This window comes from Arachis hypogaea, chromosome 19 (genome assembly GCF_003086295.3).
Source record: "Arachis hypogaea cultivar Tifrunner chromosome 19, arahy.Tifrunner.gnm2.J5K5, whole genome shotgun sequence".
NCBI classification, from domain to species: Eukaryota; Viridiplantae; Streptophyta; class Magnoliopsida; order Fabales; family Fabaceae; genus Arachis; species Arachis hypogaea.
Genome location: NC_092054.1, coordinates 28324741 through 28339802, shown reverse-complemented (window position 1 = coordinate 28339802; position 15062 = coordinate 28324741). Strand labels below are relative to the sequence as shown.

The 15062-nt window shown below is 34.7% G+C and overlaps 1 protein-coding gene across 1 annotated transcript; it reads right to left on the bottom strand.

Moving 5' to 3' along the window:
• Positions 1–7221: 7221 nt before the first annotated feature.
• On the bottom strand, positions 7222–11035 carry LOC112777156 (uncharacterized). Its single transcript, XM_025821452.3, has 2 exons — positions 10510–11035; positions 7222–9687 (listed from the first exon to the last, which is right to left on the bottom strand). Exons 1-2 carry the CDS (start codon positions 10558–10560, stop codon positions 7462–7464), a joined length of 2277 nt encoding a protein of 758 aa, XP_025677237.1. The 5' UTR covers positions 10561–11035; the 3' UTR covers positions 7222–7461.
• Positions 11036–15062: the final 4027 nt, after the last annotated feature.

Sequence of the window (15062 nt, the reverse complement as noted above, 5' to 3'; positions counted from 1 at the left end):
AAATTTAAATTTTGAATTTGAAAATTAAATTTTGAATTTTGAATTTTGAAAAAGTTAATAATATAAGATAGAGATTTGAAAAAGATTTAAATTTTGAAAAGGTTTAATTTTTAAAATTTTAAATTTAAATTTTGAATTTTAAATTTTTGAATTTTGAAATTTAATTGAAATTTGAATTTTGAATTTGAAATAAGATAAGATAAGATTTTGAAAAATATATGATTTTTGAAAAAGATTTGAATTTTGAAATTTAAAACTAAGATAAGATAAGATAAAAATCTGAAAATTTTTTTTCTTTTCGACAAAATCAATTTAAAAGTAAATATTTACAATAACCAATAATAAGGCACATGTTTGCAATTCCCCGGCAACGGCGCCATTTTTTGACGATCGGATTTCTGTCGGTAAAGAAATTCACAAAATATATTCGCGTTGTAGGTATAGTTTCTAAACCAACAGAGAATCCTTTCGTACAAAAACTTTGGTTGTCACAAGTAACAAACCCAATAAAATTTATAACCAAAGTATTTAAACATCGGGTCGTCTTCTCAAGGAATTGCAGGGAAGTATGATTTATTATTGGTTATGAGTAAAAGTGTGTTTTTGGGGTTTTGAATTAAGGAACAAGTAATTTAAATAGCAAGAAAAATAAATTAATAATTATGAAAATCTCTTGGCAAGGTATGAGAACTGGAAATCCTATCCTAGTTATCCTTATCAGGTGTGATGAGAATTGAATTTTGCTCCCACTTAGTTAACCCTTACTAAATAAAGGAAAGTCAAGTGGACTAATTAATTTGATCCTCAAGTCCTAGTCAACTCCTGGTGGAAGACTAGCTTTAGAGCAATCCAAATCAATCAGCAATTCCTAAATTCTAATCGACTGCTGAGTTTGATAACTCAAGTGTTACCAATTACTTAACCAAAGCCAAAGGGAGAATAAATCTTCGATTAAATTAGAAGCATTATAAATAGAATAAAACAATCATAAATCTGAAATACCTCAAATTGTATTTAAACATAAATTCAAATCTAACATGAAGAGTTCATAAGCCAATTTGGCTAGAAAGAGAATCAACAAGAAAAATAGAATAAACTAGTAAGCTAGAACAAATAAAAATAGAAGAGAAGTTAAATTAAAGTTGGGAACATTGAACCTGTGATTGAAGAGGAGTAGTCTAAACATAATAGAAATCCTAAATCCTAAATCCTAAGAGAGAGGAGAGAACCTCTCTCTCTAAAAGCTACATCTAATCCTAAAATTATGTGCATGCGTATTCTGATCTATATCTGATGTATGTTGGATTCCCCCACTTTATAGCCTCTAATCTGTGTTTCTGGACTTGGATCTCGGCCAAAAAGAGGTTCAGAAATTGCTAGGAGCGTTTTCTGCAATTTCTGCACGTGGCGTCTGTCACGCGTTCGCGTGGGTCACGCGTTCACGTCATCTGGGAGTTTTCCTTGTCACGCGTACGCATCGGTTACGCGCACGCGTCATTTGCGTTCTGCTCAAGGCACGCGTCCGCGTCGTCCACGCGTGCGCGTCGCTTGCGTTTTGCGCTGGGCACGCGTCCGCGTCATCCATGCGTTTGCATCGCTGCCTTTTCTTCAAAACTCTATTTTGTGCTTTCCTTCCATTTTTGTGTTTCCTTTCTGTCTTCTTAACCATTCCTGCCCTATAAAACCTGAAAATACTTAACACACAAATCACGGCATCGAATGGTAATAAAGGATAATTAAATTTAATATTTTTAAAGCATGGAAAACATGTTTTCACATATGTTACAAAATAAGGGAGGAATAGTAAAACCATGCAATTTACATGAATAAGTGGGTGAAGAATTGATAAAAAAATACTCAATTAAGCACAAGATGAATCATAAAATAGGGGTTTATCAAGAAGCCACCCCATATAAAGACAGTGGAATAGAAGGAAGTATAGGCAAAAGAGACATTAAAAAGGATGGTGGGTTAACTTTCTAACCTTATCGGAAAAAGAATTAATCTTAAGTAGTGTAAAACCAAAAGACCAAACACAAGATGCTACAGCAACCTTAATCTTTACAATCATAAAAAACTTTTTAGGAGATCCAAATATTTTTAAAGACAAAATAGAAATCCAACAAATGAACTTACAATGTCCCACAATGTCTGATTACAGGTGGTATACAGATGTTTTCATCTCTAAGGTAATGATGAGAGATGATGCAGCAGCCCCTTTTTGAAAAGAAAGATTTATAGCAGCTTTACCCAAACTCTTTTCAGAAAAAGTTTTAAAAAAACTATGATCTCTATTTGGTAGTCAAATACCATAGGAAGGTTTAACTTTTGGCCATATACATAATATAATAGTACAAACAGGAGTAGAAATATGTACTGACACCAGATTATAAGAAAAAATAAGAAAAAAAAAGGAGTAGTAAGCGAGAATTAGAAAATTTTTATCAACAGAATGGCATTACCACTGAAAAGGCACCTAGCAACTAAAATAGAATCATTAAGAAAACAAATATAAAGAATTATGGGAATAGATATAGGTATCAATCTAGAGAATCTTATACAACAAGAAATAAGTCAAAAGAAAACTATAGGAAAAAATAAAAATGGAATAACAAAAAGAAAAGAAACAAGAAGCACATAATCTATTGAAAATGTAAAAAAAAAAAACCAGATCATTACGCTAACAACTACAAAACAGAGAAAAAAATAAACAAAATTAGTAATGAAGAAGTAAGGAAAGCTTTAGCTGCTATACTAATTGATAGTGAATCAGAAATCGAAACAGAAAAAGAGTATTCATCTGATGATTCAGGTAATTTTATACAACAGTTAGATATACCATCTTTCTCGGGTTCTTCTGAATTAGAAGAAGAAGACTCATGTTTAGGATCAGGAATATGTAATTGTGACAGTTGTATAAAACCCTTAAATATAATTACGAGAACTCAAGAAAAGCCAATCAATACATTAACTAGAGAACAAACGAGCACTTTAATATCTATACTAGATAAATTAGAGGATTCTCCCTTAAAAGATGAATTCCTATTGTAAGGCTCAAAATTTTTGGAAAATATTATTATTAGTTTATTTCAATTTATTTTTAGAAATTATTTTATTAAAAGTTATTAAATCAAATTTTGATAATTAAATTAGAAATTTTACTTAATCTTATAATTATTGAATAATTTTTTATATTTAAATTATACAACTTAACAGTTGTAAAAGAATAAGAATTCAATACGATTGAGTTAAATAATTGAGATTTCGGAATTTAATACTTTAATTTTTATAAGCAAAGAAAATTAATTATATTATTTCTAATTCTAAATTAGAATATTTAATTAAATGTCAATTAATAAATTCATAATCAAATAATATTTTAAAAGTAATTTTAATGGATTAAATTAGATTTTTAATTAATACTCTATACCCTAATTTAATTAAAATTACTATATCCTAATTTACCTAAAAGTTCCTAATTTTACTTTTTTTCCAAAAACAAACCCTAATTCCTAAATTGAAACCCTAATTTTACCCCAGCCCTACCCTAAACCTTCAGCCGCCATTCCCCATTCTTCTATTACCCCACATACGCAGAAAAGAAAAAGGGACAAAGAAAAGAGAGAATGAGAAGCGGAGAGGGAGACGAGGAAGAAGAGTGAGCCAAGGGGAGGGGCTGCTACCGCCGGCCTGGAGCTCGCCACTCATGTCCCGCCGCGTCGCCGTCTCGTTGCGTCCAGCTTACCGCCGATCTCTCCACGAACCGCAATCGATGAAGGAGAGGGGAAGGAAGGAACTGTCGCAGAGCCTGTCACCACCGCCACCACCGTTATCGCCGTCCAACCACGGAGTAGAGAGAGGAACATTGCGAGGGAGCTGTCGCGTCGAAGTTGGGTCTGTCGCGTCGCCGTCAAACCTGCCGTTGTCGCTGGAAGGTCACCGACGCCGATGCCTGGTCACCATCGCCGAGCTGCATGTTTTCGTCGCCGTTGAGGGAGTCGCCGCCATCGCGTTCTACTTTCCTATGTGCCTCCATCAGCGTTGATCTGTCGTTGTTGTTTCTAAGTTGGTGTCGCCACTGCTACTCACCGTTTTGAGTTGTGCCACCGCCACTGTGGTCGCCAGAAACGGTGATGTGAACATCAGAACTGCTTAGAGATTGCCGCTGCTTCTTCTGTCTATGTTCAGACCTCATTGCATGGGTGTGGTCATCGGAACCACCATCATTGCTACTTCTGCTCGGTTTTTAGCTATTCCACCTTAATTACAGTAAGTATTTTTGTTTTGAAACCTTGAAATTAGTGTTATATTATAATCCGTTAGAGATTTTGAGGCTTTGGGGAACGCAGGGTCGAGTTCTAGGTCTTGCATGCTGAGTTCTATGACTGTGGCATACGACATCAAGCTGTTGCGTTGTCACCGGAGCTGCCACTGCTCTGTTTTCTTGCTTATTTGTAAGTACAGTAAGCTGTTCCTCGTCCTGAACCTCTATAGTTGCTATTCTGTTATATGTTTCTAAGGTCCTTGCAACGTTAGTGCTTTAGGTTTGAGTTTGGTTCTTACGTTCCGTGATTAAAGTTGTTGTGGTTGCGGCTGTCACGGATTGCGCGCTAAAGGAAACTCTAAGATTCCGCTGCAACAGAAACTCTAGGCGCCTAGCGAGGTGTATCTTGACCTGCATCTGAAAATGAAAACATATGTATGGAATGAGAACCAGGGGTTCTCAGCATGGTAATGGTGCCCACATACATATTATAGAAGGTCCTAGAAAAGCCAGAGGCGATCCTAAAACTCCAACACTCATATTTAAAACTTAAAGGATAAACTAAGCCAAAATGTGGGTTGTAACACCCTACCATACAGAGTCTTATGCTTAAGTCATAATTCAGAGATGGCAAGGTATTACGACCTCTAAAAATAAAAATTTAGTACATATAGTAGTGTGAATAAAGTTTATAACTAGGAGCCTTTGAAGAAAAAGGGGTAAAACAAAATCGCAACTCGAAAGCGCAACACTCCAATCGAAAACGTGACGAACAAGGATAAACCAATGCGAGATTATATATATATATACAAATGAGTGCCAAAAACATGAATATCAAAACTCATAATCCGGTTGCGAAGATAACCAGTCCGAGCATAGCTATATATACAAGTAAATAAAATAAGAAACCCCAAGGAAACCCAAAGGGACATAAATACAAGAAAACCTACTCTCCAAAATCCCTCTAAGAGGAGTCATCACAGTTTGTATTATTCAGTGGAGATAAAAGTATCTAATCAAAACATATAAACCAAAGCAGAGTCCCAAGAACAAAGGATCTTCGCTAATCCAGAATTCTCCAGCATGCCTCAGCGAGAAACCTCACGTCCTGCATCTGAAAATCACAAAATCCGTATGGGTGAGAACTAGAGGTTCCCAGTATGGTAACAGTTCCCACATATTTAACATGTAATATCAGAGGAAAGCCGAGGGCAATCCTAGAAATTTCCACCAGATAAAATCAAAGCTTATGAATAAGCTAAACCATAAATGGCAATTGACTAAAGATCCTTCAGTCTAGCTAATACTTCCCTTTCCAAATCCTTCAAACCTCCCAACCACCAACAGGAGTATAATATGGAAAACACAGTTATATCAGACAAGAGATATACAAATAGGAACAGATAAAGCATTTAGAAAATTAGCAGGTAGTATGCAGTCAAATAGGAAATCTCAAACAATTCACATAATATGCATATGATGAATGCCTATCCCTAATGGCTGATGATATCATCTGTCGGTTATATAGCCAACCCGACAAGTCCTGGTAGCAAACCATTGGACTGTCCCTCTGTCGTGCATCCCTAACTCGAGTTATACTCAACATAATCGTGATCATAATCATGATCCATATCCAATACCCTCACTGGTGTATATTCACGGGGGTGAGCTCATCCGAGGCTTTCACAATGCCTGGCCACACTTACGACATAGGGTCAGCAGAGTATCGAGTCTCCACCTGGAGCACGTGGTCGCTAGCCACTACTTTCACCCAGGGGAGCAACTATTGGAAAGGAAAGGGGGAGCAAATCAAAAGCAAGCGACATCACCTAAAGGGAAGTACTTTAACCTTATTGAATTCAATCTCTTTGATCAATTTCATAACTATGTTTATCATCAAGGGGGAGATTGTTGAGTTAAGAAATTAACGAACTCAATTGATGATGACAAACATTAATCTATGGGTTAAACACCCAATTGGCTTTTAATTGCTTTGATTAATGTTGCAGGCCAAAGTTACAATAGCAGGAGCCCAATGAGACAGAGAAAATAAAACAAAGATTGTTGGTGGGTTCTCCATCTAATAAAGTCCAAAGTAATAAAGCAAAGAAATCAACTAGGCCGGATGGAAATTATAACCAACCCAAGTCCAAGAAGATTCCACCAAGCTAAACCTTTCTAAAGCCAACATTCACAAGTATGATTTGGTTAGAATCAGAAAGAAAGAGAGAGCTTCATCCCTCTTGTTCATTCACCAGAGAAGGAAGAGAGAGAAAGGTAAATCACAAAAGCTAATCTCTAATCACCCAAATCAAAGCAAGCTAAGCTATGTTAGAGGATAAAGGTGATTTATTTTCCATTTGCATGCAATCTATTTTCTTTACTCCTTCTCCAAATCTCTGCAACTCCAATTTGAGATAGATAGAAAAAGTGTTTTCTGATAATCACTACTGTGAATCAAAGGGTCAAAGTGTTTCTTGGGGACAAAGCACTATCTCAAGGGTTTGGATTTGGATTTACCACTGACCAACTTTTTCCTTGTTACTCTGAGGTTTTTGGTCAAGCAAAAAGGACCAGCTTTAAAATCTCTAATTTGGGAGTTAAATGAAGAAAGTGAAAATGACAAGTTGAAAAGTGTACACAGCTCAAATAATTAACTCAGAAGAAATCAGAAGAGAAACTTGGAAAGAGGTACAATAATAAAAAAAAGATGATGAAATAAACCACTCAAAAAAAAAATATTCATATTAAAGAGTATAGAATAGGTATGTTACCGAAGAGTTGGAGCGTGTTTAACATACTCCCACTAATAAAACTTGTTTCTGTTGAAATTGAGCCAACTTAAACAAATTTAGTTACCAAAGATACTTAGATATATACTAAGATCGATAAGAAAAAGCTAAAATTGCACGCTTTGTTTATAATCAGATAGCATAAAGTCACAAAACCCATAGGAATAAAACAAAAGAAAATAAAATTCAGATTTTACAATACTGTCTACAGCTTTACCTATAGAAAATATTGTTTTTCATAAAATTGCACTCTGCACGCGCACCCCTTTCCATTCAAACAAATATTAAAAACAGATGTATACAACAAACCAATAAATATATGCTATAACACTATATGCACCACAACAATTAAAAAACCCGAACGTGCAAAAAAAGAACCCTGCAAACTTATGAAGCTCATTTTCATTATTTTACTTTGATATCTCCTTTGGCATCAGAATTGAGGTTCTTGGAGGATGGAGATTTTCCAGTGATGGCTTTCTTTGCTTTCACCAGTGACTGTTTCACCTTTGATATGATATTATTTGATTGCTTCTGTACTGGTTTAGCTGGAGCCTCTTTTGGAACTTCTCTGGATGTTGTTTCCTTGCTCTCAATCTCTTCCTCCTTTTTCGCAGATTCCTCTTCCTGTTGCTCGAATTTCGACGCCAGTGTCTCTCTAACAGGCTCCTTTACGGCAGCAGAGATTTCATCCACCTTACTCTCCGCCTTCACTTCTTTCTTGTCTTCAATACATTCAGTTTCAGGTGTAGTACTCGCTTTCGCGTCGGTTGGTTCTTCTGGCTTGTTGATTTCAATCTCTGCCTCTCTTGGAACAGCAATTAGTGCTTCTTCTGGTTCTTGTTCCTTTGCGGCAACATCTTCAACCTTTTCCGCAATGCTTGCAGTTACAGGAGCATGATTCTCTTTTTCTTCGTCTATAATGTCACTTGAAACTTGTTCAACAAGTTTCACATCTTGAGCCACTTCATTTTGCGCCTCATCCGCAACGCTGGTTTCTTTCTTGCTACAATCCTCTTCAACAACCTTCTCAGCAACCTCTTCTTCATGATAAGTCTCTCCTGCGTTTGATGTGGCGGTGACGCTAGTTTTGTCCTCTTTCTTGGTATTCTCAGCCAAAACTTCTTGCTTGGTTTCAGTTTCTTCAACTTGGGATAGTTCTCTTGGTTTTTCCTCCACTTCATCTGCTTTCTCAGGCACTGCTGCTGTTTCTAATTTCAAACTCTCTTCAGGTATAACCGTCGCAGTCTTTTCAGGAGAGTGAACCTCATCTACAGTTTCAGCGATAACCGTCTGAGATTTTTCTTCTTGTTTCTCCGGTTTGATTGGGTTTTCATCAACTTTACCTGTAGGCAGACGCTCTGCTTTCTCTGTTTCCGCAGAACCTTCTTCGGCATTGTTAGTCTCTTCCAATGTCTCTACCTCAGGTTCTGGAACTGCATCAGCGTTTACCTGCTTCTCTTCTTTCTCAGAATTGTTTGTCTCTTCAACGGTTTCAGCTGAATGTTCTGGAACTGCAGCCGCATTTGCCTGCTCTTCTTCCTCTATCTCAGAACTTTGCTTTTCTGGTTCCTTTGGAGCTTCCTCAACTTCAGTGACTAGAGGTTCTGTTTTCTCTGTTTCTGCAGACTCTGCTTCGTCGCTATTCTTATCCTTTAACACCTCTTCTTCTGAGACTTCTCTTGGTTGCTCCTCTTCTTCAACCGTGCTTGGATTCTCAGCATCTTGTGATTCTTCTTTGGTTGTAACAGGCTCCAGCTTCTCTTCCTTCTCGGCACTAGGCTCCAGAATCTGTTTCTCTTTCACTACCTCTTGTTCTTGTGCTGGCTCAGCTGGTTCTTCTCGAGTAGTTTCCTCCTCTGGCTCTGGCTTATCCAATTGTGTAGCCACCAGCTCAGCCTCCGATTTCTCTTCCTTCTCGGTACTAGGCTCCAGAATCTGTTTCTCTTTCACTACCTCTTGTTCTTGTTCTGGCTCAGCTGGTTCTTCTTGAGTAGTTTCCTCCTCTGCCTCTGTCTTATCCAATTGTGTAGCCACCAGCTCGGCCTCCGGTTTCTCTTCCTTCTCAACACTTTGTTCCAAAACCTTAGATTCCTTCGCTACCTCTGATTTTTCAATTGTTTCAGTTGATGCCTCTGGAAGTGATTCCTCTTCTAGTTTCTTCGGTGTTTCTTGAACTTGTGTAGCCGAAATCTCAGATTCTTTGACCTCATTAGCTGAATCTTCCTGAACATCAATTTTCTCTGGTTGCTTCTCTTGTTCTTTTTCTATCTTCACAACAGGTTCCGTTGGAGGTGTCTCTTCCAATTCGGGAATTATAGTCACTGACTCAGGAATCAGTTCCTTATTCGTCGAATTCACATCTTGCAAAGCAGAATCATCCTTCTTCTCGTCTTCTTCGCCTGATGGAACCTCGTGGCGTTTCGCATCAGCTGGAGAATCATTAGGCTTCTCTTCCTCAAGGTCGATACTCTTGTCAATTGCTTCAGCTTCAACTTCTGTCTTGGATGGAGGGCTTGCTTCTTCACCTTGTGCATCATCAGTCTTGCCAGTTTTGTCATCGCCGTCTTCGTTCACTAAACTAGCTATCATTTCTGCAATGGCTTCGTTCTTTTCCTTCTTCACAATTTGCTATACAAGATGGCAAAAGAAATTTTATCATTAAACAAGAGTGCTCTGCATGATTTGAAGGCTTGTAATTATTTGAATTACCAATATAGTTCTGAGTTCTAAGTTCTAACATAGGAGAAAATATTTTCTTAGTGAATCTTTGCATAACTTTAGTGGGTGTACGGTTTATCAATACTTTTTCTTTGCATATTGCATATTTCTAACTTGTCTAACACGTAAAATAACTTGGGGAAAGAGAGAAAGAAATCATTGATAAAATTGTGCTCTTCTTTTTACAATTCAGTTTTGCTTCTCTTGATTATGCGCCAAATCCATAGTAATATAGATCATAGCTTAATTATTTATAGGGGTTAATATTTATAAACATATGTAAAACCATGTACTTTCCAGCTCTTTATAACAGAATCTATCTTATTCTTACCTTGAATAACACTCTATCGGTTATGTTTCTTGGATTAGAACAGATATTGATCATCATGGTAGTTTTCTTTTTTCAATTTTATAATAATACATGATATATATGCCTAACTAAGTCTTATCCAGAGAAGAAAAAGTGATAAAAAAAAAACATCATCAATTTTTCCGTAGTTATCCACTTCAATGAAGACATATAAACATGACTTTCCAAAAGAAATTAAACATACTATAAAAAATAAAAAAAATAAAAAAAAAAAAGAGAGAGAAGAAAGAAAGAAAGAAAAACTATAAGCATAATGAAAAACTTGATCAGAGTGAATTATGCATAAAACTTGAGCAGATACTATAACATGAAGAGGAGTTGAAGATCATGTAAAACTCAAAACATGTAAAAAGGAAACAAACCTCATCAGCTATAACAGAAGTGTGATCAGAAGCAGCAGCCTCGGTAGCCATGATGATGATGATGATGATCCAAGGTGACAAAGTGAAGCTTCAAAGTTATTGAGACCTCCTTCTTCTTCTGAACTAGTAGTAGTGGGAGTAACAAAAAAAAGCGAAAAACAATTAAGTGATAGGAATAATTTGGTTGGCAACAACCCGAAGAAAAAGAAGGAAAAGCTAGTTCAACTTTTAGGAGAAGAACAACAATTAGTTTTCCATATAACAAAATAAATGTGTGTACTTTTTTTTTTTTTTGGACAGACTGTATATCACATGAGGGTGGTGGTGGTGGTCTCAATGATTTAGGGAGATTAGGATTAATGTGCCACTAAAGTTTTCACATTAAAAAACAAAATATACATAAAAGAAAAATATATATATAAAGTATATAATTGAAAAAAAGTTGATCTTATAGCTGTTGTGAGCTGTGGCAAGGTGACATGCTTTATTAGGAGAGGATTGGGGACCAGGTCAGCAGCCAGAAAAAAAGAAGAAATAAACAACCCTTACTATATATTTAACGGTCCAAAAAATTCCTGGGCCCTCATGTCAAACAGTAAAACTTGATAGTCTTGTGGTTTAATAAACTACCATTTTTAACTATAAAAAAATTAATTGTCGATCATTTTAACAAAGAAAAAAAATGAATTAATTTGATAGTGTCAAAGGTTGAATTCATTCAACAAAATTACTCGGTGTGACCAATGAGAGAATGTAACTGGAATTAGTGTGTTAAGGACAAAGCTCTTTGCGATTAAGTAAGGTTTGGTAATAGTTTAGGTGTTGGGGGTATAGGAAAGTGCATTGTGAAACGAATTCTTATAAGACTATGTTATTGCAAGCAATTAGAGACAACAAAGAAATCATGCAAAGATGAACATTTTGCCAAAATTTTTGAATTGAAGCAAAGAAATTTGGTTGTTCGTGTTGATTTGATTCAAAGCGGTAATGCTAGAAAGACAAAAATAAATAACCAGAACTTGTCATGATTTTAGCTATTTTTTTTTTGTTACCAAACATTTTTTGAATTCAAAGATATGCTAATTCAGTAGCGGACCTTATAGCCAATAGAAGCGTGAATAACTCGAGGAGCTCTTGCGAATGAGTTGCACCGGATGATAGCTTGCTACAGAAATTGCTCTATGATGCTGCTGCTTAGCTCTTGAAGTTTTTTTTTTTTTAGATTTATTTTGCTTTCCTGTTTTAGTTGCTTATAGATATATATAAAAAAACAACTTGATACTTTTGTGGTTTATTATAGTAATATAGTACTACACATCATTAAATTTTCTAATTTTAATTAGTATTGTTGTGGTAGACAAGTACAGAAACTTCTCTCGGATATTGCTCGGTAAGAAATGATCTTAGGCAGCAATTTGTTTCATTTTATTTGTTATAACACTTCATGGTCGGTTTTGCTGAACTGATTTGCTATTTATAATTCCACTTAGTTCGTCATTGTTAGGTGCTAGGAACCAATTAGTTTGCAAATTAATTAACATAATTATAGTGGTCAGAAATTGCTCCTACACATTATTTTATGTTTGAACTTTGAATCGTAAGTCTCCATCAAAATTTTGAAAAGAATCAAATTTTGAACAAGACCCGTACGTCATTAGCATGTCTCTTGTTTGTTCCGGAATCAAACTAGTTATTATAAAAATTAGATTGAAAATAAATTAAGAATTATAGTGATGTGCAAAAACAAAATTGTATGCAAGATAATGTTATTTATATGGATATAAATTTAATTCACTATTAGTATAAAGAAATTTTTATGGGTATACAAAATTATTGGTATGAAAAATTATTTTATAATTCAATTATGTATTGGTGACTTATTTAAACAACTCGATCCTTAAGATAATAATATATGAAAATTTTCTCCAATTAAATATCAAAATTAAATTCTAACCTTGGTTATCTTCAAGATTATCATCTGGAATTGAACAAAATGTCCCAAAAAATAAATAAAAACTACTTTAGTATTTAGCAAGCATCAAGGGTTAAAAGAAACCAATTAACAAAAATAAGTTTCGAATAAACAAGCGCATTTAATTTACTTAAAATACTAATACAGTAATACGTAACATGTGTGTTGGTTTTTTATTCCATGATTGCAAATATATAAAATAAAAAATGTTAAGTGAACGAGTGTTTTTATAATCAAATTTTAATTAAGTCTTAAAATGGGTATTTTTAATAACAAAAATCAAGAAATTTTATGAAACCTCAATGCAAATATATATATATATATATATATATATATATATATATATATATATATATATATATATATATATATATATATATATATATATATATATGACTAACACAATTTTTTTTTTAGAAAAATCATCATAGAAATATTTGAAAGAAAATACAGAATTTTGGATAAAAATAAAAAAAAATGATATAAATGATAGAATTTGAAGAAAAATAAGGAAAAGAAGAAGAAGAAAACATTAAATTTTTTATTTTTTTTTTCACATTAGATCGAAAGTTTGGTTGAATAATAATTTATTCATCTAAATGTAAAATTTCGTAGCTAAATAAAGAAAAAAGGCTCATTTTTTTTTGTTATTGGAGCCATATATGTCTTGTACTGCGTTATGGAGTATAGAGATGTTAGATCAATATGTGGGACAACTTTTTTCTGAGCTGTTCTGTAAACAAGTCGGAGCATGCAACTTCTATTTGAAAGAAAATTTGATGGGCAAATCGGATGGTCCGATTTGCAATGAGGGAACTTTCAAATTTTGGACGAAGCAAATTGGACAGTCCGTGTTGTATATATAGTTAATTTTTTTTTATAATACAAAAATCAATTCGGATGGTCCGAATTGATTATTAAATATATTTTTTTTGAACGAGCTGGAATAACTTGCTGGGTTCGATTTATGCAGATATATGTATATAAAAATGTGTAACTCATAACCAAGTTAGCAGATACCATCTTCTTCTTCGTCTTGTTCTTCTGCTTTCTTCCACTTATGTTTCTCTCTTCTTTGCTATGAGGTAAAAAAAATTGATAGTGAAGTTTTTGTTTCTGTTTAGGTTGGTGAGAGAAATGGATGATAGAGTTCTTTTAAAAGTGTATTATTTTGGTCAGATTTTGTTACAAACATCTGAAGTAGTAAAATTTATTTGTGAAAATCCGTTAGATGTTGTTCCCTTCACAATCTCATTTGAAGAGCTCAAATGGGTGATTTGTAAAAAGATAGATTCTGCGATGTCAAGGAGAATATCATGTATTTTATACAGATATCCCATATCAGTATTTGGTAGATTCGTTCAATTTCAAACCAAATATATAACCGACGAAGCGAGTATGCAGGAGATGTTTTCAATGTATATTGAAAGTTGTGCCCAAATGTTGTTGATCGAGCTGTACATTGAATTTGAACAATCTAAGGCCGACCGAAATATTGTACGAAAAGATTACAATAGTGACAATGAGGAAGAGTTCGAAAGCAATTATGAAGTTGTTGATCCAAATGGAGATGAAGATCAATGTGTCGGCACTATGGCTCCAAATGTGACAGGCGTGGAAAATGCACTGGCAAACGAAGTGTCGTTTGAGGAGCCATCTTTCATGCGAGTGTTGGATTTGGAAGCCATGCATGCTCCGGAGTTTTTCGGAATATATGAGCGTCGGTACGTAATTGCCTATATTTATAAAACGGATTAGAATTCTGTAATAATTAATATTGATTGATGGACGAAATAGTTATGTGACATGTGAAAATATATTCAATTAGCATTTCTTTATGTGTTTATGTAGTTAAGTTTAGGATAATAATATTTTTTGTTAGTTATTGATGTAGTTAAATATTAATTAGTATTTATTAATCAATATTTATTTATGTTTTTATGTTTTCTTTTTTTTTTTTTGTTAAGATTGAGATAATAACCTGATGTAAAGTTTATTTATATCATCATTGATGTATTGAGTGTTGATTTACCTTTAATTTCAGTTATTAAATTTTCGTATGGCTGCCGTCATGGCAGAAGTTCCTCTTGTTGCAGATGGTGAATTTGCTGTGGGATGAAATTCAGTTCAAGGGAAGCTGTTATTAAGGCGATGAAAGAGTATGCCATCCAAAGAAGTGTAGACTATCGGGTGTATGAATATGCCATCCAAAGAACCGTTGACATTTTATGCCAAGTGTACACAGTATGGGGAGGGGTGTGATTAGCTTATCAGGGTTAGCATGATCAGCGGAAAGTACTGTTGGGTTATAAGGAGGTATAATGGTAGTCACACTTGTACCAGAGCCACCATTTCTCAGAATCATTCAAAGCTGGATTCGAACACGATTGCAGAAGCAATAAAGCCGTTGGTTGAGGCTAACCCCTCGTTAAAGGTAAAATTAGTTATTGCAAAAGTGCAATCGCAGTTCAACTACACCATCAGTTATCAGAAAGCATGGTTGGCTAAGCAAAAGTCAGTAGAAAAAATATTTGGAGGTTGGGAAGCATCGTACGAAGCGTTACCGATATGGTTTGAGGCC